This window comes from Phyllostomus hastatus, unplaced genomic scaffold, assembly GCF_019186645.2.
Source record: "Phyllostomus hastatus isolate PE091 unplaced genomic scaffold, TTU_PhHast_1.1 phas_contig_17, whole genome shotgun sequence".
NCBI lineage: Eukaryota > Metazoa > Chordata > Mammalia > Chiroptera > Phyllostomidae > Phyllostomus > Phyllostomus hastatus.
In genome coordinates, this window is record NW_025333664.1 from 21,216,791 (window position 1) to 21,237,691 (window position 20,901).

The following is a 20,901-nucleotide window of genomic DNA, read 5'->3' on the forward strand; positions in this document are numbered from 1 at the left end:
CTTCAAAAATTAAAGAGCACAAGGCCTAGTGGGAAATGGAGTAGGCCAGGGCCAAAGCCAAGTTTAAATGAGAGAGCCTAAAAAGAAAAAAGAAAAAAAAAATAAAGAAATAAATAAACAAACAAATGAGAGAGCCTCATGCATGGTGGGAACTGGATACCTTCCTGCACCCCTTAATCAAGACTGAATTTCTGTCAACAGGTCTCACTAAAAAAAAAAAAAAAAGCAAGCACATGAGTCAACCGTATTCCCCCAAACAAATTAAGCTGCCAAGCAAGAGAAAGAGAATCAGTATTACATTTCAAAAGTCAGCATTACATTTCAAAATTATCTAAATCCACCATAGCTTCAGATTCCTGCAAATGTAGAAACATAAGCGAAAAAATAGCTCTTTCTGACCAATAAACCTACAAGACTTGAGAAAAAAGCCTCTCTCAAATGTTATGAACTAGTTAGTTTCCTTTTAAAAACTGCTTATGAAGTGCCATCCATCATATCATATATAGTTTACTTTTGTTAAACAAAGATCATTCCCCCCCCCCCCAAAAAAAACAAAGACTGAAAGGATATACATAATCCCTTCCCTTAAGGAACTCCCAGTTGAATGGAGAATACAACTATGACCCTTGCTATAGTGGGGTACAAACCCAGGGCAACTAAGGATAAACTATGGAAGTGCAGAGAAGAGGCAGAGTGAAGAAGGGTCAGAGCACACTCCTGGTAAAAGTGATACAGAGCTGAGCTGCAGAGTTCTATGAGCTAAGGATGAAAGTTGACTTTTCTAGGGGAGAAGGTAAATGGAAAGAGGAATCAAATGGGGGTAAAGCATACAACCGAGGAAGACTGCAAAAGCAGCAACGTAACCTGTTCCCACAGTCATCTGAAATGAACCTTTATCACCTCCTGTCTCTCTTCACTCTCAAACCAAAAATAACTAGCTTTGACAAGCTCTATAAATCAAAAGGTGCAGGTTCAGGAGCGGGTCGGGGGAAATGGCAAAAGGGGGCATTCTAAGCAAGGCTGAAGTAGTGGACTAGCAGCTCCTAAGCAAAACAAAGACTTTGGTGTGATAGATCCTCTCAATTGAGAACCTCACTACCCAGCTTTAAAATTGTATCCTGCCTATTTCTACTGCAGGAAAAAAATCATGAGTGAAACAACTGGTAATGTCACAGAGTAAACAGAGCAACCCAAGACTCCATTAGAAGTCTTAGTTACGATGGTCCATCCCAGGCAATGCCATTTCCCCAGGGACACCCTCTTCCACTTTCACAAGGGATAGGAGATCCTGTTACAATACCACAAGTTAAATAGAGTTGAGTTATTTTCATCTTACCCAGGGAGAAAACACCTACATTTTTTTTTGTGTGTGCATAGAGATCAGCAGGAGTCAGTAAATGGCAACATAATCCAGCATGCAATCTTAACTGTTAATCTAAATCAAAAACTAAGTCTGAAGGATGTTAATGGACTTTGTGTTTCCACATTTAAGTTTGCTAACTTCTGTGTTGAAATTGGATCTGTTTACGGAAACAGATCTATGAAGCTTCCAAAACTGGGTCAATTTAAAATCCAATGACAATCCCTCTGTCCAAGCACTCAGAAGTCAGCACAGGACACTTGTTTTAATTCATCACTGTCCAGAAACCTCAAGCAAATATATTTTTCTATGACTTCTCTCTCAAACTTGTGAATTCCCTATACTCTCTTGGAAGAATTACTCGGCTCTGCTTTATTCATAGACTCTGTCCGGGGGTGTCCAACCTGTAGCCCTTGGGCCGCAGGCAGCCCAGGATGGCTGTGAATTCGGCCCAACACAAAATCGTAAATTTACTTAAAACATTATGAGATTTGTCATTACGTGTCACAATGTATTTAATGTGTGGCCAAAGGCAACTTTTCTTCCAGTGTGGCACAGAGATGCGAAAAGGTTGGATACCCCTGCACCATAATCCACTCTTACACAACTAACAGGACCTGGATAGAAATCAATGATGCCATTTACCTCTACGCCAAATAATGACACAGATCTTTGTAGGATACTAACAGAAAATCTTTGTAGAATATCAAAGTGTTTCTGATGTTCCAAGAGTAAGAAGCTGAAAGAGTCTGTAAGGGTGGACAGTGGGGCTGCAGGTTACAATCCTCATCAAATTTCAATCACTTGTAAAGATTTATATTCTTCAAGAGGTTTGGGAAATATACGCACACACCCCCAAGAACCTAAAGAAGTGATTATTGCCCTGGCTGGTGTGGTTCAGTGGATTGAGCGCCAAGCTGCAAACCAAAGTATGGCTGGTTCGATTCCCAGTCAGTGTACATGCCTGGGTTGTGGTCCAGGTACCCACTAGGGCGGGTACATGAGAGGCAACCACACATTGATATTTCTCTCCCTCTCTTTCTCCCTCCCTTCTTCTCTCTCTAAAAATAAATAAATAAAATCTTTAAAAAATTTATAAGAAAGTGATTATCTATGGGAGACACAGAGTGAGGTATACAGTTACAGGGTTGGAAGAAGATTTTTAACTACTTTAAATCTTTTTACATTATTGTGATTTTTGCATGATGCAAATGTATTACATACTTTTAATATATAAATTTGTGCCAGTGTGAATACATTGTACATTGTCAGTGGATATGTCAATCAGCATAATTTTCCCAAGAGTCAATTTGGTGTTATGTACCCAAGTCTTAAAAATATGCATTCTCTCTCTTTTTTAAAAAAGATTTATTTATTTATTTTTAGAGAGGGAAGGGAGGGAGAAAGAGAGAGAGAAACATCAATATGCGGTTGTTGGGAGCCATGGCCTGCAACCCAGGCATGTGCCCTGGCTGGGAATCGACCCTGCGATGCTTTGGTTCACAGCCCGTGCTCAATCCACTAAGCCACGCCAGCCAGGGCAAATATGCATTCTTTTTGACGAATGATTTCACTGGGTAAAATACCACAGTAGAACCATACAGTAACAGAATACTACATAACCATTAAAATTATGTTCTACAAAGTTTTCATGGCACGAAAAAATGTTCATACCCTATTAAGCAGGGAAAAAATGAAGGTGTTTGGTGCATGATTTTCTGAAACCAAATATAAACACAAAAAAACATTGGAAAGAAACCTATCAAAATGTTAGCCATAGTTTAAGAGAAGTGGGATAATGGGTTATAGTGTTTTCATTTGCTATCCCAATATAAAATTTTGTTCTAAAACACATTATTAAGATGGGTCAAACATATTTAAATACTTTTGAAGCTAATGTATTAATGCTTCCCTTGTTCTTTAATATAACTCATCATGGACACAATCTTACCTGTGGTTCAATCTGTCAGTCCTATCGAAGTTGCAATGTATTCTCACCTCTCTTTTTGAAATCTTGAAGTCTAGCAAGTCTTCCAGTAACCTGGAAGAAACAGAAAGATGATGAAACAGGTTTGAATTCTCTGTAGTAAAAAAGGTTAACAGAGAACAGGAAGGAGCTATAACACTGAGGATACCCACTCTCAAAACCAGAGAGTGCTCTGAGAGCTAAGGTCTAAGCTGTAGAGATCCCTTGCCAAATTTAACAGAGTGTTGTTTCATCAGTGTAAAAGTGTTCTTAGAATTTTTTAGGGTACATTTGCTATCTCCTGGTGTCCTTCATGTGACCTACTCCCATTTTATAGAAACCTTTCCGAAACCTGCAATTTTGCACTGGTAATGTGTGCTTCTGTCCTATTCAAACAGGACAAATAGGAGGCACACTTAAAATATAAAAAAGCTTTTACTTTTTTTTTATTTTAAAAAGTAGAAATAGCATTTTTTAATTTCCAAAGTAAGCTCCCACATACAACTTTTACCTTTCTCACTAATCTTTATCTTTTTAATATATTTTATTGATTATGCTATTACAGTTGTCCCATTTTCCCCTCTTTATTCCCCTCCACCCTGCACACCCCCTCCCACCTGCACTCCTCCCCTTTAGTTCATGTCCATGGGTCGTGCATATAAGTTCTTTGGCTTCTACATTTCCTATACTATTCTTAACCTCCCCCTGTCTATTTTCTACCTACCATTTATGCTACTTACTCACTGTACCTTTTCCCCCTTTCTCCCTCTCCTATTCCCCCTCTAACGTGGAGGGTTATCTCACTAATCTTTAAAATCCCCCTAATCAAGCAAACAGATGGAAAGAGAACACCTCCCAGTTATCTATACCTTTCTCACAACCAACCTTGGGCTGCTGATCTCTCCGTCCTTGTCTCAAACACAGATCTATTCACAGAATTGCTCAAGCTGTTTGATCTCCCTGTCATCAATTCTGCTTCCTACCTTTACCCATGGCAAAGAAAATTAAGTTTGCCAAGGGGCATTTGAATCTCTCCTCCTCCTTTCTTCTCTAGCAGTTCAAAAAGAATTAGGGAAGAGATCCAGAAAAGGCTGGAGAAAATAAATATATAGGGGATATAGAAGAACTGGGAACTTCTCCTTGTTGAGAAACAAGAAATGAAGGATCTTCCCCTACAATCCTGTCTCCTGGAGCAGCTTAATTGCAACTATAGCATGAATTCAGGTTAGAATACACAGACTTAAGCATAAGGTTGGCCAAAGTAAACCTATTTTATTGATATGATTTCAAAGTTTAAACAAATTTACCAACCTAGCTGAATAAGTCCATTTTTTCACACCTGCAATTTTGTAGTATGTTTACATAATGCCCTCCTGCCTAGTCACATCAATTGACATTAAGTGGGTGATGTCTATGTACCAAGACTGTTCTAGTCCCTGCCTCACAAACTTCGCTCATCAAGAGCCAGTTCGGATCCCACCTACTACACAAGGACACCCTTATCTATATTTAAGCTTCATTGATCTTCCTCACCTCTCAATTATTAGGGCACTTACAAGACAAAACAGCAGAGCACTCAGATGCCATCTTAATTTGTTCTGGTTGTCACTTATCCATTTGAATCCGTCTTTTGCCCTCAAGCATACCAGAAAACCCCTTGAGTAAGTACATCATATGTGATAGAACCACAGTATCGAACACCAACTTGAACATACAGTAGTCCTTCAAAAGTCAATTAATTAGCTAAGTGAGCTGGGAGCTACACTAATTTTGATCCCAGGAGTGACAACTTCATACTGAACTGACACACTCAACAGCGCTACTACCAAACAACCAAGGGTGATATAGGGGTGGCTTGACCAGGGAAGTTTAACATATGAAATGTAGTCGTGACCACATCTGTTTCCCTTCACCAAATGCAATACTTCTTGAGGGCGAGGATACCGTGTCACCCATTTCTCCAAATGTATCTAGATTGTGGGCCTCAGTTTCCTTCTCTACCAAGTGGGGCTAAGAACAGCACCTACTTCATTGGCTTGATGTGAAAATTAACTGAGAAAGCGCACGCAGAGTGCTTACCCCAGTAAATGCTTATTTCATGAGTGCGTGGTAGTAACAACTGCTATCGTTACTAGTAGCCCCTACAGTCTCTCACAACTCCTTCCGCCTACTTCCCACGGCCGGCCCCCACCTCTACCTCCAGATACAGCCCACTAGACTGGCCGCGGACAGACTTCTCGTGAAAATCCTGTAACGAAGACAAGGCTTCCTTGTTCTGGAAGCCCGGCTCCCACTCCGCCCGGGCCAGGACAGCGCCCAACAAAAGCTTCAGAAACCCGGGCCTGGAGACGCGGACCGACTGGAAATTTGGAGGCAACCTCCAGCCGCTCGAAAATCAGGAAAAGGCACTCCTGCGCTCCAGCTGCTCCCCTTTTCCCCGCTTGGCTCACCTGGACTCAGCTGCAACGGCAAAGCACCCGCAAAAAACGCCGCGGGATTCATGGAGCGCCGTTGAAAATTTGAACCCAGGCTCTCCAGTCGAATGCACCAATCAGACTGCCAGGACCCGGTGATCTCAGCCTTCCGATTGGCCCTAGAGATCGCAAAACGCCGGAAGTCAAGATGGCGAACGAGCAAACAACCTGCCCCGAAGACCTCTGGGAAACGTAGTCTCAAGCGACTGCGTGAGCCCATTGGAACCTCTCTAATTAGGAATTTACTACAAAGCCCAGAATGCTCGGCTCCAAACTATTCGGGAAAGGTGGTACCGACTGAAGAGATGGGTGTCGGTGTTGGTAGCAGAACTGCGTCGATCCTAGACCTCCCCAGAACTTTCGCGGAAATAAAGAACAATTTAATATTCTCCTTATAGTTGTGCATTGTGCCTGAATAATCATAGGAATTCACTTCGTTTTAATTTGGAATCCCCTGCGTGCGAGATAGATCACCCTCAGCTTCTCTGCCAATGAAGGAGTCCCTCAAATTCTCTATCCAGTCCACGCCCTGACATTACTGCTTTAAAACGGCGGTTAATTGGGTCCATCGTCCTTCCGTTTTAATTCCAACTACATCGCTAGTGTTTTTATTCTCATATTATGGAAGAGACAACAAAGACTCAGAGAAGTTGAGTAAACTTGTCTAAAATCACGTGATAAACAGAGGAGCTGGGATTTGAATTAAGAATGGGTCTGTACATCATCAATAATCAATTAGAAAATAACGACGAGAACAAAAAGATTACCGTCCATAATAACAACACAAGCTACCAAGTTTTTTAAAATTGCCCTGTCTGGTGTGGCTCAGTGGACTGAGCCAGGCGCGTGAACTAAAAGGTCACTGGTTGGATTCCAGATCAGGGCATATACCTGGGTTTCATCCAGGTCCCCAGTTGGGGGCCACGAGAGACAACCGACGTTTCTCTCCCTCACTCCCTTCCCCTCTCGCTAAAAATAAATAAAATCTTTTAAATAAATAAAAAATAAACCTAAGACCTTTATGGGAAAATTAAAAACTGTAAAGCTGTGTTGGATAACTCTAATTAAATAAGATGGATATACATTATTAACGGATGGGAAAATCCAATATTGTAAAGATGTTAATTCTCCCTAATAAAAGCTCAAGGCAATTCCAATGAAAATACCAATAGGTTTTGTTATGAAACTTGCCAGGTTCATTACAAAATGTAAATGGAAGAAGAAAAGCACAAGAAGTGGCATCTGAATTTTGAAAAATAAGAGGGGGCAATTGCCATACCAGATCTCATAAACATTAACATATTGTGAAATTATAGTAATTTTTAAAATATGGTTAATTGACTCCATAGGGACACGATCAGCAAAATCCAGATGAGAAAACTCTACAGGACTCAAGATCTAGTTTTTTTTAAAAAAATAAACTGCAAGGGTTTCTTGTTTGTTTGTTTCAATTTAGTTTGGTTTATTTGTTTTTTAGTACTTATTTTTAGAGATACACACAGAAATGGAAGGGATGAAATGACTCTAGAATTTGCTTCAAAATAATTGGGAGTATGTTGGGGAGGAAAGGAGGTGGGAGTATAAATGAAACAAGTTTAGCCAAAAATTGGTAATTGTTGAAGCTGAGCGATAGGTTCATGACACATATATGCATATCCATACTCATGTACAGATATGTGTTTGAAATTTTACACAACAGTATTTTTTAAGTAGGGTATTACCATAGAAATTTTTTTAACCGGTAGAAAAGTTATAAGTCCATAAACAGACCCATGTGTATCAGAATTTAGAATTAGATTATAGAATTATTCTAATTATAATTTGGAATTAGATTTATCTGATTAGAATTTCAAATCAGATACATAATGGAGTTGGGACATTTGCTTTTCATTGGGGAAAGAAAACATTACATTAGATTTTTATCCTGTACCAGTTACAAAAATGAATTTTAAAGGAATTAAAACCCTAGGTATATTTAAAAATTAAAAATTTTAAATCTTAAAAGAATATGTTGATGACGTTGGGGTAGGAAATTTTTAAGTAAGATATAAGAAAAAAATTAAGACAAAAGAAAAGACCAACCAAACCAAAATTTTAAAATTCTGTTTGACAAAAGAAAAACAAGACTGAGAGGTAAAATACTTCCAATGTGTGTAACAAAGGATTAGAACCCCGAATGTGAAAAAATGTCTCCTATGACTCTCCTGAGGAAAGGACCAAAAAAAAAATTCAATAGGGAAAAAATGGGGAAAATAGCCAATTCTTAGAAGAAGAAACAAAACTGGCCCTTAAAGTCATAAAAAGTTGCTTGGGCTTACCAGTAGTATGGGAAATTTAAACAAAAAAGTACCATTTTTCACCCATCAGATTGACCAAAATTAAAAGTTGGAAAGTATCAAGGATTTGCAAGGGAACTCAGCAGGTGGGAGAATGGATGGGTTCCACTGCTTTAGAGGGCAACTTGGTAACATCTACTAAAACAACAAACACATATGCCTTGCAACCTAGGATTTCTATTTCTAAGTTAAGTTCCAAGAGACATACTCACCCATTTTCTCACAGACACAGTGACTGCAATTATTGAGGACCTACTCTGTGTCAGTCACTGTGCTAAGTGTGGGCATTCAGCAGTAAAAAGACAGACAAAATCTCTGTCTTGAGGTAGCTGACATTCTAAGTGAAGACAAACATTAAATAAGGTAAACAAACAAATAAATGGTGTTGTGTCTTAGGAGGTGATAAATGCAAAATCATTCACTCCCAGGCCCTGAAGTGTGGATGACAATAAGAGAAGGAAGGAGGGACTAGACAGAAAGGGAGGGCAGAGTCTGCCTGGGCTGTGACTGCGCACTTTCAGCAGGCACATCATTCAAGGTCCACGTACGTGCGGGGCCAGGGAGAAGCCAGGCCTGGGATGAGGGTGGAGGCAGAGAGAGCTTGCTTTATATTCGGAGGGAGGGGGCACCAGACCTGTGCTGTCTCCAGGGCCTACTAGGCAGAGGGTGCCCAGTGAGTCAGTGGGTGAGTAAATGGGGCAGTGCCAGGAGGCCACAGGGTGTGTGCAAGAACTTCCAAGTCCTTCCAGAATCAACAAGAGGTAAGTAAGCCTGGTCCAGGGGATTCCTCTCTTTTCATTCCTTCTGCATTGATTACCTTCTAGGCTGTCTCAAGTTCCCATTCTTTGTGGATGAGAGACAGCGAGGTCTGAAATCACCAACGCAGACTTTTAGAGCTGGAAGGGAGCACAGACGCATCTGGTCCATCCTATCCACAATTTCAGCTATCACTGTTTGGGCTTTATCTCTGTAAATGAGTTTTGCAATTTTCAACAGGGCGGGCCAGGGACAGTTGGGCAGAGACCTGAAGAAAGTGAAGGAGTGAGTCATGCAGATAACTGAAGGAAGATGTTCCAGGCACAGGGAACAGCCAAGTGCAAAGGCAGGAGCATAGCACGAATGTTTTAGAAATAGCTAGGAAACAGGGTGACTGGGTCAAATGGACAAAGAGGAGAACATCAGGAGTTGCAGGCAGAGATATTCTGGGGCAGGATGCAGACCAACTAGGCCATTATAAGGACTTTGATTTTTTACTCAGAATGAGGTGGAAGTCCTGGGAGGGTTTTGAGCCTTGATTTATTCTCTGCTTTTAATGAAATAACTGGCTGCTATGCTGAAAACAGAGGGAAGGGGAACAAGACTGGAAATAGGGAAATCACTTCGTAGGCTGTTGCACTGTAGTTGTGAAAAATTGGAAACCACCTAAATGTCCATATACGGGGGCTTATCTCAATAACCTACCTATAGCTTTGGTAGATGTGGCTCAGGGAATTGAGTGTCTGCCTGTGAACTGAAAGGTTGCTGGTTTGATTTCCAATCAGGGTACGTGTCTGGGTTGTGGGCCAGGTCCCCAGTTGCGGGGTATGAGAAGCAATGCGTGAGAGACAACTGATCTCATACATTAATGTTTCTCTTTCTCTTTTCTCCTCTCTCTAAAAGTAAATAAATAAAATCTTTAAAAAAAAAAAAAACCCTGCCCATAGAATGGAATGCTAAGCTAAGCATCTGTTCAAAGAATTCCATAGATCCGGGCTAACAAAGAGGTATCTTTGAGACACATTCTGAGTTAAAAAACAAAGCACTGATTGATATAAATCAGCGATTTTCAAACTTGTTCATCTCATGGCACACGGAAACTGATTACTAAAATTCTGTGGCTCACCAAAAAGTACATTTTTGGCCAATCTGGCAAAAAAAAATAGGTACAATTTTGATTCAATCACACTGGACTGCTGTTGTTGCATTGGTTGTTGTCATTTTTTTTTTTAATTTGACAATCTAAGGAAAAAGAGGTCAGTGCACCTGACTAAATAGGTATTACATGTTTTAAAGATTCTTGCAGCACACTGGTGGAAAATCGCTGATATAAATGCATTATGAAACCATAATTTTTTTAATTTGCAAAACAATGCTCCACTTTTCCCATGTGTATATATAAGTAATAACACAGAGCACTTGTCCTATACCAGACAGTTTAAATACGTACTAATTCCCTTCATCTTAACAATAACCCTAGGAGGTAGGTAATGTTACCATTCCCATTTTATAGATTGAGGAAACTGAGGCCCAGAAAGGTTAGACAACTTCATGGTCACACAATTTGCATGTGACACAGTCAGGATTTGAACCCAAGAAAACCATCTCCAGAGACCACACCCCTAACCATTGCGCATTCTGCATCTCCTGACATGGATGTGTGCGGAGAGGGAAGGTGTGGAAGAATGCGCAACAAAATGACAACGGTGGGAACTTCAGAGGGAACTAAACTGGACTTATGGACAAAAAGGATAGGTGATAGGAGTTTTATCTTTTAATTTTTTTAAAAAAAGAATGTTGCTATGTATTTGAATTTATTTATTTATTTTTTAACACTGAAAGCCTGGTAGGAAAGAAACATCTACAAAGGACAGAGGAGGAGGAGCCAGTGGGGTAGAAAATCATCCGGGTTCTTCAGACTCTATTTTTAAACGGTGAGAGAGAAAGAAAGAATCAACTTCTGCTCCTGCCCCTACCAAATCCGCTCCTTCGCTCCGTGCCTGTCACTCCTACCATCTAACCAGGCCAGAAATCTGGACTCTGCTCCGCCGAGGCTCCTACTTCTCGGAGAAGAGACGCAACCAGTGGGTCATTGGCTCTGGGCAGCGAGGTAACTGTCAGCTACCTCCACGTGAGGTCGCTGTGACCAGCCAAGGACACTCCTGGGGAAGTTTGCTGGTGGGAGCCGCTGGTGACAGCCGTCAAAGGGAAATTATACAGAAATGTCAAGAAATCATAAACGTGAAGTTCAAGCTAGTCATTGCACATGATAGAGGAGGGTACAAAATAAACCAGGAACAGGATACAATGGGGAGGTTGGAAGGTCATGGAAATGTTCTTATTAAATTAAATTGTATATATGTACACAGGGTTTATTGCCTCATTATTCTTAATACTTTTCATAATTTTACATATATGTGTATGTATTTATATATATACACACTACTCAATATCTAACAAAATCAATTTTAAAAAGGAAAAAATAAATTAAAATGCTAATAGTGAAGACATTGCCTCTAAAGTCTAGGTTATAGTTATTTTTTCTTTCTTCTTTATTATTTCCAATATTTTCCAAATATTACAAATTAAAAAAGCGTTACTTTTGAAGTAAGATAAGAATGTACAAACACACATACATACATAATTTCCCACATATGCATACATCCCTGTATTAGTGTTCCATTGCTGCAGAATCAATGTCCCCTAAACTTAGCAGCTTAAATGACAAACGCTTATTATCTCACATGGTTTCTGAGGGTCAGGAACCCAGCTTACTGGAGTGGTTCTGTTTCAGGGTCTCAAATAAAGTTGTAGTCAAACTGTCACCTGTTGTCATCTGAAGCCTGTTTGGGGCAGAACCGTCACACGGACTGCTAGTAGGAAGCTTCCTGTCTTCACCACACGTGGGCCTCTCCAGAGGGCTGCTCATGCTTAGGGAGTGACCCAGCCTTGGAAGTGACATACCACCACCTCTGCCATTTGCTATCAGTCACACGGAACAGCTTTGGTGCCATGGGGGAGGAAACTACACAAGGGTGTGAATGACTGGAGGCAGGGATCTTTGGGGGTGGGCCATCTGGAGAAGGCTGGCTACCCCGAACCCGCAACAGTATGTTGATTAAGAAACGAACAATATATAAATGGAATTACACTGCATTATTTTTTGCAGTTTTTTCAAGCAATGTGTGTGAGAGATTTTGTCATGCTCCATGTAGCTAAAGTCACTTAGATTCTCACTATCTCATATTACTATGCATAAATATACTACTATTTGTTTAACCATTTAGCTGTAATGGACACTTAGGTAGTTTCCCAATTTCTGTTATTACAAGTAGTGAGGCTACATTCTTATATCTGTGTCTCGTGCATGTGCAAGAGTTATTTTAGGACATATATCAAAGAATGGAACTGCTGGGTCATTCGTCATGGTTCTCTTCAACTCTACTGGGTAACAGTACAGTTTTTTTTCCAAAGTTATTCCACATTCTGAATCACACTTGATTTGTTTAGATTGTCTCACTTTTTGCCAATCTAGTGGGTATGAAATGGTATCTCACTGAGGCTTCTGTTTGCATTTTCCTTGACAATGAGTGAAGTAGAGCATCTTTTCAGGTTTATTGACCATTCTGGTCCAGTTTCTCTTCAGCATCTGTGCCCCCAGGGGGTTCTCTATTTCTCTTTTGTCTTTATCATATTGACTCCCCAGCTTTTTCCTGTGAGTGGTATTATTTAAAGTTGAGATCATGTCACACATCTAATTTTGTATACTTTTATTTTCACTTAACACTACCATTTTCTTGTCATCTAAATTTCAGTGAAGAAGTTTTTAAATAGTGTTTTCCAGTTTGAAAAATACAGACATGTTTAGATAATACAGAACAGTATTACAAAAAATAAATCCCCATCCATAATTTTATTACCCAGTAATAACCACCTTTAAGCATTCTGGTATAATTCCTTCTATATTTTGCATGTAATGTACATTTTTTAAAAATTAAAATAATTCTCAGTATAGTTTTATAGTCTTTTTTTTTACAAAATGTTACATTTTGAGCATTTTTCCACACCACTAAATATTCCTCGATTACAATTGTAATGTGTGAATTTAACCCATATAAACCATCATTCTGAACTTCTCAGTTTTAATTTCTTTCCTGTGCTATTTGGGTTGGCCAAAAAGTTTGTTTGTTTTTTTCTATACGTTGGCTCTAGTAGCCCTTAGTTGTCTTTAACTTCTTTTGAGACAATTTTGTGACATTGTATTGTGACAGCTGTCATATCCATGTGCATTTAAAAAATATTAAAATTGATGAATTTTTATGAAGTCATTTTAATATTGAAGATGGAAGAAAATATGCAACATTTTCAGTGTATCGTGTTTTATTATTTCAAGAAAGATAAAAATGCAACTGAAATACAAAAAAAGATTTATGCAGTGAATGAAGAAGGTGCTGTGACTGATCGAACATGTCAAAAGTGGTTTGTGAAGTTTCATGCTGGAGATTTCTCTCTGGACAGTGCTCCATGGTCGGGCAGACCAGTTGAAATTGACAGCAATCAAATCGAGACATTTATTGAGAACAATTGATTCAATGTTACAGCACGCAGGACATAGCCAACATACTCAAAATATCCAAATCAATAAAGTTATTAGTGAAAATGAAAAATATGTCTTTTATCATACAGAAAAATATTTGGACTTTTTGGCCAACCCAATAAATAACCTAGCATAAACACCTCTGTCAAAGGTAAATCTTTGGCTACATTTCACTTCTTTGAATTAGATTCCAATCACTTTCAGTGTTATGCCTGATGCATAGTAGACCCTCAGTAAATATTTATTATTTGGTTAAAAAATAGTAAAATAAAATAAATTAGATTCCAATGAAAGATCATTTGTTAATGACCTTTCCAGAGTTGTCTGCAAGGCTCTCGACTAATACTGCAAAGTTCCTTTCCCAAAAGACTGTATCCACCTTTCCAAAATAAATATCTCCCTGTGACTTTTCCATTTCAACAGCCTGACTGGCTTCTCTGGTGCCTGTTTAGTGTCTTGCACTCTTAGATACACGTTTCCATTTAGTCTCCCCTACCACCATGACCCTCTTAGTCATCTCAATTCATTCCTAGAACGTACCATGCGCTCTTACATCAGACCTCTATGCCTTTTCTCAGGCAGTGCTTTCTGCTTCAAATGCCCCTTACCTCCTCTCTCTCCTTTTAAGGGCCAGTTCAGTGGATTCCGTGTCTCTGGGCAGGGTCCATCTGCCCTCTGCTGGGCTCCCAAAGCACGTCATAGACATCCGTAATGTTAATTTTTACATTGAGATCATTGTGACGCCACAGATTTTAAAAATAAAAGCAAGATCATGCCCTACTCCAGTTTAAAACCCTTCTATGGAACTAATGAAAAGTTCTGAAATTGGGAATGTAGATTACAATAACAGAGACATTGCAAATGAGTTGGGGAAACATGGCAATATTGGGATAATGGGGTAGTTACTTAGCAAACAATTTTGGGTGCCTGCACCATACACCAAAGTGAACTTATGGTAGGACAAGAATTTAAATATAAAATATGAAACAATATACTAAAAACTAGAAGAAAACAAAGAATTATTTTTATAATACTGATCAGAAAAAGGTGTTCCTAAGAATGACATAGAACCTGGAAGCCACAAAGGAAAAGACCGATAAATGAAAATCCATACAAAATAAAAATGTCTTCATAAACTGGAAAAATATTTACAACTTATATGTAAAAAGGATAAAAATCCCTTTAAATCAATAAGGGAAAAAATCAGCAGAAAGACCAACTTAAAAAAAAACAGGGCAAATGAATTAAACGGAGAATTTACCTAAACAAGCGCCCCCCCCCAGACTCATAAATATGAAAAATTGCTCAACTTCAGTCTTACTAAAAAGAAGTGGAAAATAAAAATGTCTCTTGGTTTTTATCTATCTGATTGTCAAGTGTAAAAAGATTTGACAACACACCGTGCAGCTCAGGATGTGAGGAAATCAGCACCCGTTGGCGGGAGAGCGAACTGGTACAGCCGCTGCGGAGAGCGCCGTGCCAGGACCCGTTAAAACAAATGGAAAACAAATCCACACGCTCATTTACTGATGACTCCATTTGCCGGAATTTACTCAGCAGGTGAACTCCCACATATGCAAAGTAACAAATGGACAAGTTATAGCATTATTTGGAAACTACCTACGTGTTCCAAAGTAGGAGATTGGGCAAGTAAATTATGACACACCTTTTAAAAAGTTGTTAATTTAAAAAATTGAGGGAGATCCAAAATGTAGAACTCAGCAAAAAAAGCATATTGGGGTAAAACATTTATACATATGTTTGTTTGTGAATACAGCAACCGTCTCTGAAAGGCTATAGAGCACAGGTGGCAAACACAAGGCCCGTGGCCCGAATCCGGCCCCCCACCTTGTTTTATCCAGCCCTGCACCTTGCTTCTACCCAGTGGCAGCTCCAAGCTCCTTGCCCCTAGTTAAGGAGTAGTTACATTTACACAGTCCTAAAATTACATTCGGCCCTTTGAAAGTAACCACATGGCTGATGAGGCCCTCAGTGAAAATGAGTTTGACACCCCAGCTATAGAGGAAAGGGGTTAAGAATGATGACCTCTGTGTGGGGAACTGGGGCCTGGGAAGCAGAGTGAGAAGAGGACTCACTTTTTAATTCTGTTTTATATATACATGAGGTCTGGCACAAATAACGTCCCTTTTTTATTACAAAATCATAAGCATGTAATTCTATAACACAATATCACACTCAGGCACACCATATGACATTTCAGGTGAAATGTTTGAATTAAAACAATAAATTATTACACTTATATCGTTGCCACACTCAAGTAGGCATTACTTCTGTTGGACCCTGTATATGTATATATATGGGACCCCTAAAAAAACTCAGAATTTTCTTTTGGAGGGCCCCTTGTATTACAGGCTTCTGCTACACGAGTGCTCTAGGAACCCATCTGTATCAGTGTACTAGCTGGTGTTGTTGTGAGAGGCTGCATTCTACTTCAGTGAATTTGTTTTGTAGACTCTTTCAACACATCCGCCCCTTTCGTAATGCGCAATTTATGAGCAAGTGCACCTGCCCACACAGCACTGAGTATTCAGCAGTTTTTGACCAGAAACAGCATGACCCCCGTGCTCGACCCTCCCTATTCACCCAATCTCACTCCAAGTAACTTCTTTTTATTTCCTCAGATTAAAAAAATAAAAGTTCTCAAAGGGAAACATTTGCCAATGTGGAAGAGGTGAGACAAAAAACAGCAGAAGCACTAAAAGACATCAAAATTGGAGTGATTGCTGGTGCTCCTTGAGTTTCACTGTGCCACCCAAGGATGATGAGAAAGATGCTGGAAAGTCAGCCAAGAAAGACAAAGACCCAGTGAACAAATCTGGGATGAAGGCCCAAAAGAAGTGGTCCAAAGGCAAAGCTTGGGACAAGCTCAATAACCTAGTCTTGTTTGACAAAGCGACACATGACAAACTCTGTAAGGAAGTTCCCAACTACAAGCTCCTAACCCCAGCTATTGTCTCTAAGCAACTGAAGGTCTGCAGTTCCTTGGCCAGGGCAGCCCTTCAGGGGCTCTTTAGTGAAGGGTTTATTAAACTAGTTTCAAAGCACAGAGCTCAAGTAATTTACACAAGAAACACAAAAGGTGGGGATGCCCTAGCTGTTGGTGAAGATGCATGAACAACAGGTCCCACCAGCTGCACATTTTGAAAAATAAAACTGTATTAAATCACTAAAAAAAAAAGGCATCAAAATTGACACGTTCAAAAACTGTTTTGAGCACTGGAAAAAACGTCTTGATAGGTGTGTTGCATCAAATGGAGAGTACTTTGAAGGTGACTGAAGTTTAAACATGTAAGAACAAATATACAATTAAAAAATAAATTCTGGTTTTGGGGGTTCCCCCCTCATGTGTATATATAAATATTAATCCTCACCAGAGGATATGTTTTCACTGATTTTAGAGAGGAAGGGAGAGAGAGAAACATCAATGTGAGAGAGAAACATCCATCAGTTGCCTCCCATAAGCACCCTGTCCAGGATGGAAACTGCAACCTAGTATGTGCCTTGACCTGGACAGGAAACCACCACCTTTTGGTGTATGGGAGGACACTCCAACCAATTGAGCCACCCAACCAGGGTTTTGGTATATTTTTAACATTGTTTTTCTGCATACTTAATTTTTAATCAATTAAATTACATCTTTCAATGTTTAGAATCAAATGCAACTTAGTCCCATGATCAACTTTCCAACCTCCTCTCACACCACATTTGCTCTTTCTTACCCCCTTCCAGTCACACTGCTTCTCCTTCAGCCTCTGGAACATGCCAAAATCTTCCTGCCTCTGAACACTGCGCAGCTGCTGCCTATGCCGAGGTTGACATTCGTTAGGCTTTTCCCATGGGTTGGCATTTTCTTGTACCTCCACTGTTGGGTTCTGTGTCATCTCCTCAAAGAGGACACACCCAGCCGCTCTACACAAACAATTGTTGATTGAATAAATGTCTCTTTCCCTTCCTGGGCAAAGCTTACATCCCTGACCACCCAGTCAAAAGTAGCATCTCTCCCTTCACCCTTTTTGACAAATCACGATTTATTTTTTTCATAGCACTAGTCAGTATTTGAAATACCTTGTTTGTATATTTTCTTAGTTGTTTACTGTCTCTCTCCATCTAAAGGATTGAAAATGTGCCCATGAAAGCAGGGACCATGTTTTTTCTTGTTCCCAATTCTATCTTCAGCCACCCAAACAATAAACATTTGATGGATGGATTTATGCAGCCTATTCTATGGACCATACAATGTTTTATGGACTTCACAAACAATAATTTTTTTAATCCTCACAGTAACTCAATGATGGAGTTTGATTTTTACCCATTTTACAGTGAAGGAAATTAAGGCACAGAGCTGTTGATGAACTTGACCAACTGGAGTTGGAATCCAAAGCTCAATATTCTTAGCCACAATGAAATGCTTTTTCCATATATAAACTAACAGATGGATGAAACTGACTGAATGAATGAATGAATTGAAATGTGAACGCAAATATTGATTTTTTGTGTGTCTCCGGATTCCCCAGATGTACCGCAAGGGGGCGCTCGCTTCCAGGTCTTGACGCCAGTCGTGCACTCCTTTTGCGTCTCGGGCTCGCGCGCGCTGCCGCGGCACCGGAAGTGACTGAGCTTGCAAGTTCTCCAGATCTCTTCAGGGGAAACTGAGGCCGGCTCGTTCGGAAGAGACAGAGCGAGCCGTCAGCCAGGTAGGCCAGCCCGGGTCAGCGGCGCGGAACTCGGCCGCGAAGAGCTCTGGCGTCTGGAAACGACCTGGCGGAGGAAGGGGGGAATGTGGTCCCCCACGGCTTGCGGGGCTCGCAGGTGAGAGCACCGCCTCCCCGATGCGTGGCAGGCGCTGCGCCCAATGGGAGCCCTCGCCGTCCCGCTTCTGTGCCGACTAAGTACTCTGATTGGTTACGCCGGTCGGGCCGCTGGGGGCGAGACCAGAAAGGTCTAGGGGCGCCCCTGAGGGAGAGCAGTTGCCTAGCAACGGGGCGGTGGCCCAGCGGGTACCCGGCCCAGCGCGCGCGAGAAGGCGCGAGGCCACAGCCCACCCGCCCCGGGCTCCGGAGAGGTGCCTCCCCTGGCCCCCAAGCCCTCCCGGGGGCGCCAGGAAGCCGCATCGGGCCTGGCTCCAGGAAAACGTGGTCTCAGCTGCGGGGGTCCTCGAGCAGGCCTCAACCCTTCTCCCCGACCCGAGGAGAGGCCGGGCGCCTCACCCTCACCCGGTCTTTGTGCAGGGCGCCGGCGGCCATTATGTCCGTTCGGGAAATGGAGGACCCGGCAATCCCCTACCGCCAACGCCGCGTCCAGGGCCTTTGGGGAATTCAAAGAATACCAGCGGCGTTTCTGGGGGGTCCCCGGTCTTCAGCCTCCCGGAAAGGCCCGGGGATGGTCTTTCCGAAGTCAGACCTCATGTCTGAGGCAGTTTCCCCTTCTCTCTGTCCCTCATGGAAACCTTGAGCCCCATTGAGAAGTCCCTTCAGGGTTTCGGAAGCCTCACCCTGGGCCGGTACTTAAATAGAACAGCAGCAGCAATAACAACAAAAAAAACCCTAAAGCCCACACAAGCCACCTCGGAGAATTCTCCTGGCTCCCAGTAGGAGGCGGAGAGCCAGGAGCGTGTGAGAGCGAGGGGGCTGGGCTCCCGGGTGGCAGGAGGCCGCCCTCATTCTGGGCGATGGAGGAGGAAGCAAGCGAGGTGGCGGGTTTCTGAGCTTCGTAATTCCTGTGTCGCCCTCCGGGGTCCCAGCCGGCTGGGTCGCATGATCCCTCCAGCCGGAGCTGGGTTGTTTTGCCAGCCACCTCCGGGCCAGCTGAATTACCGGCATCCCGGCTGCCACCTCCTCTCCCGACCTATGATACAAAAGATCTTCCGGGGGGCTGCACCTGCCTGACTTCTGAAACGGATTTGAATGTAGGTGAAGCGGGTGGTGGGGATGGGGGGCAGACAGCTTGGGAGAAAAGGGGGTGGCTGGGATAAAAAAAGATGCCGGTGTGATGATTCAGAGACCACTGGTGCTTTCAATTGGACTTCATTGAAGTCTGTGGGAAGCTAGACCCACAAAGAAACCATCTGTGGTTATCTGGAGGTGGAATGTGATGTTGTAGGTGAAATAGCCGTGTATTCATTTCTTCTTTTCCTGAAGCTCTTTCTCTCCCTTCAGAACCTTATCTTGGCTTTGGATCTCAGAAGACAACCACTAAGTAGAGACCAGACTCAGTGAGTGAGCAGGTGTTTTGGACAATGGACTGGTGGAGCCCATCCCTATTATAAAAATGTCTCAGAGCAACCGGGAGCTGGTGGTTGACTTTCTCTCCTACAAGCTTTCCCAGAAAGGATACAGCTGGAGTCAGTTTAGTGATGTGGAAGAGAACAGAACTGAGGCCCCAGAAGGAACTGAATCAGAGATGGAGACACCCAGTGCCATCAATGGCAACCCATCCTGGCACCTGGCGGACAGCCCGGCGGTGAATGGAGCCACTGGCCACAGCAGTAGCTTGGATGCCCGGGAGGTGATTCCCATGGCAGCGGTGAAGCAGGCGCTGAGGGAGGCAGGCGATGAGTTTGAACTGAGGTACCGGCGGGCATTCAGTGACCTGACATCCCAGCTCCACATCACCCCAGGGACAGCATATCAGAGCTTTGAGCAGGTAGTGAATGAACTCTTCCGGGATGGGGTGAACTGGGGTCGCATTGTGGCCTTTTTCTCCTTCGGTGGGGCGCTGTGTGTGGAAAGCGTAGACAAGGAGATGCAGGTATTGGTGAGTCGGATCGCAACTTGGATGGCCACTTACCTGAATGACCACCTAGAGCCTTGGATCCAGGAGAACGGCGGCTGGGTAAGGATTGCACCCCTTGTGTGTCCCTTTTCCTTGGCCTCTGGTCAGAGAGATCCTCACCAGCCTTTCTCTGTATCTCTTTCTGTTGTGCTGGGTGATTGCCACACATGTTTGTTAAGGAGGCGTGACTGGCCTTATTGCACCACAAGAGGTTAACTGTTCTGGACTATAGATGACCCAGTTAGTTCTCAAAGGAACAGGCATCTTCCATTCTGGTCACCCTCATGACCCCACTCTTTCATACTTGTGTTCTTGTTTCTCAGTGGAGGAAAGCGTAGCCTGTTTGTTCACTTGAGAGTGGGAAGTTAGTCCAGTGTCCCCTCACCCTGACACAATGGCTCGCCGCTCAAAGGGATGATGAGTATAATGCCTGGAGAAGATAGTGAGTATCGGTGACCCACAAGCCTCTCCGTTCTTACTCCCCCAGGGATGTCTGCCCTTGGCTTCCCTTCTCCACATCAAATTCTCTTTATTTCAGAGTTTGCATACCTGGTGTTTATTCTCTCAGAAAAGGGCATGGCCAGGCAGCAGTTCCCACTGGCTTGGATGGCTGAGGGTTG

The 20,901-nt window shown here is 42.1% G+C and overlaps 3 protein-coding genes across 8 annotated transcripts in view; 2 read left to right on the forward strand and 1 right to left on the reverse strand.

Moving 5' to 3' along the window:
• Window positions 1–5,889, reverse strand: part of TPX2 (TPX2 microtubule nucleation factor) — a 46,124-nt gene extending 40,235 nt beyond the window's left edge. For both annotated transcript variants that reach the window (XM_045833684.1, XM_045833683.1), the window contains exons 1-2: window positions 5,777–5,889; window positions 3,312–3,401 (exon numbers count right to left, since the gene is read on the reverse strand). The gene's annotated coding sequence lies outside the window, so the exon portion shown is untranslated. The remainder of the gene's footprint in view (window positions 1–3,311; window positions 3,402–5,776) is intronic.
• A 4,688-nt stretch (window positions 5,890–10,577) lies between these two features.
• On the forward strand, window positions 10,578–16,759 carry LOC123815037 (40S ribosomal protein S25-like). The gene is made up of 2 exons (XM_045833199.1): window positions 10,578–10,598; window positions 16,157–16,759. Exons 1-2 carry the CDS (start codon window positions 10,578–10,580, stop codon window positions 16,622–16,624), a joined length of 489 nt encoding a protein of 162 aa, XP_045689155.1. The 3' UTR covers window positions 16,625–16,759.
• A 147-nt stretch (window positions 16,760–16,906) lies between these two features.
• Window positions 16,907–20,901, forward strand: part of BCL2L1 (BCL2 like 1) — a 44,772-nt gene continuing 40,777 nt past the window's right edge. The window contains exons 1-2 of one of the 5 annotated variants that reach the window (XM_045832953.1): window positions 16,907–18,319; window positions 19,666–20,341. In XM_045832953.1, the coding sequence (XP_045688909.1) occupies window positions 19,778–20,341 (564 nt within the window). In that variant the 5' untranslated portion in view covers window positions 16,907–18,319; window positions 19,666–19,777. Of the gene's footprint in view, window positions 18,320–18,359; window positions 19,416–19,647; window positions 20,342–20,901 lie in introns of those variants that run through there. The other 4 variants (XM_045832954.1, XM_045832955.1, XM_045832952.1 and 1 more) reach the window with 4 other exon arrangements.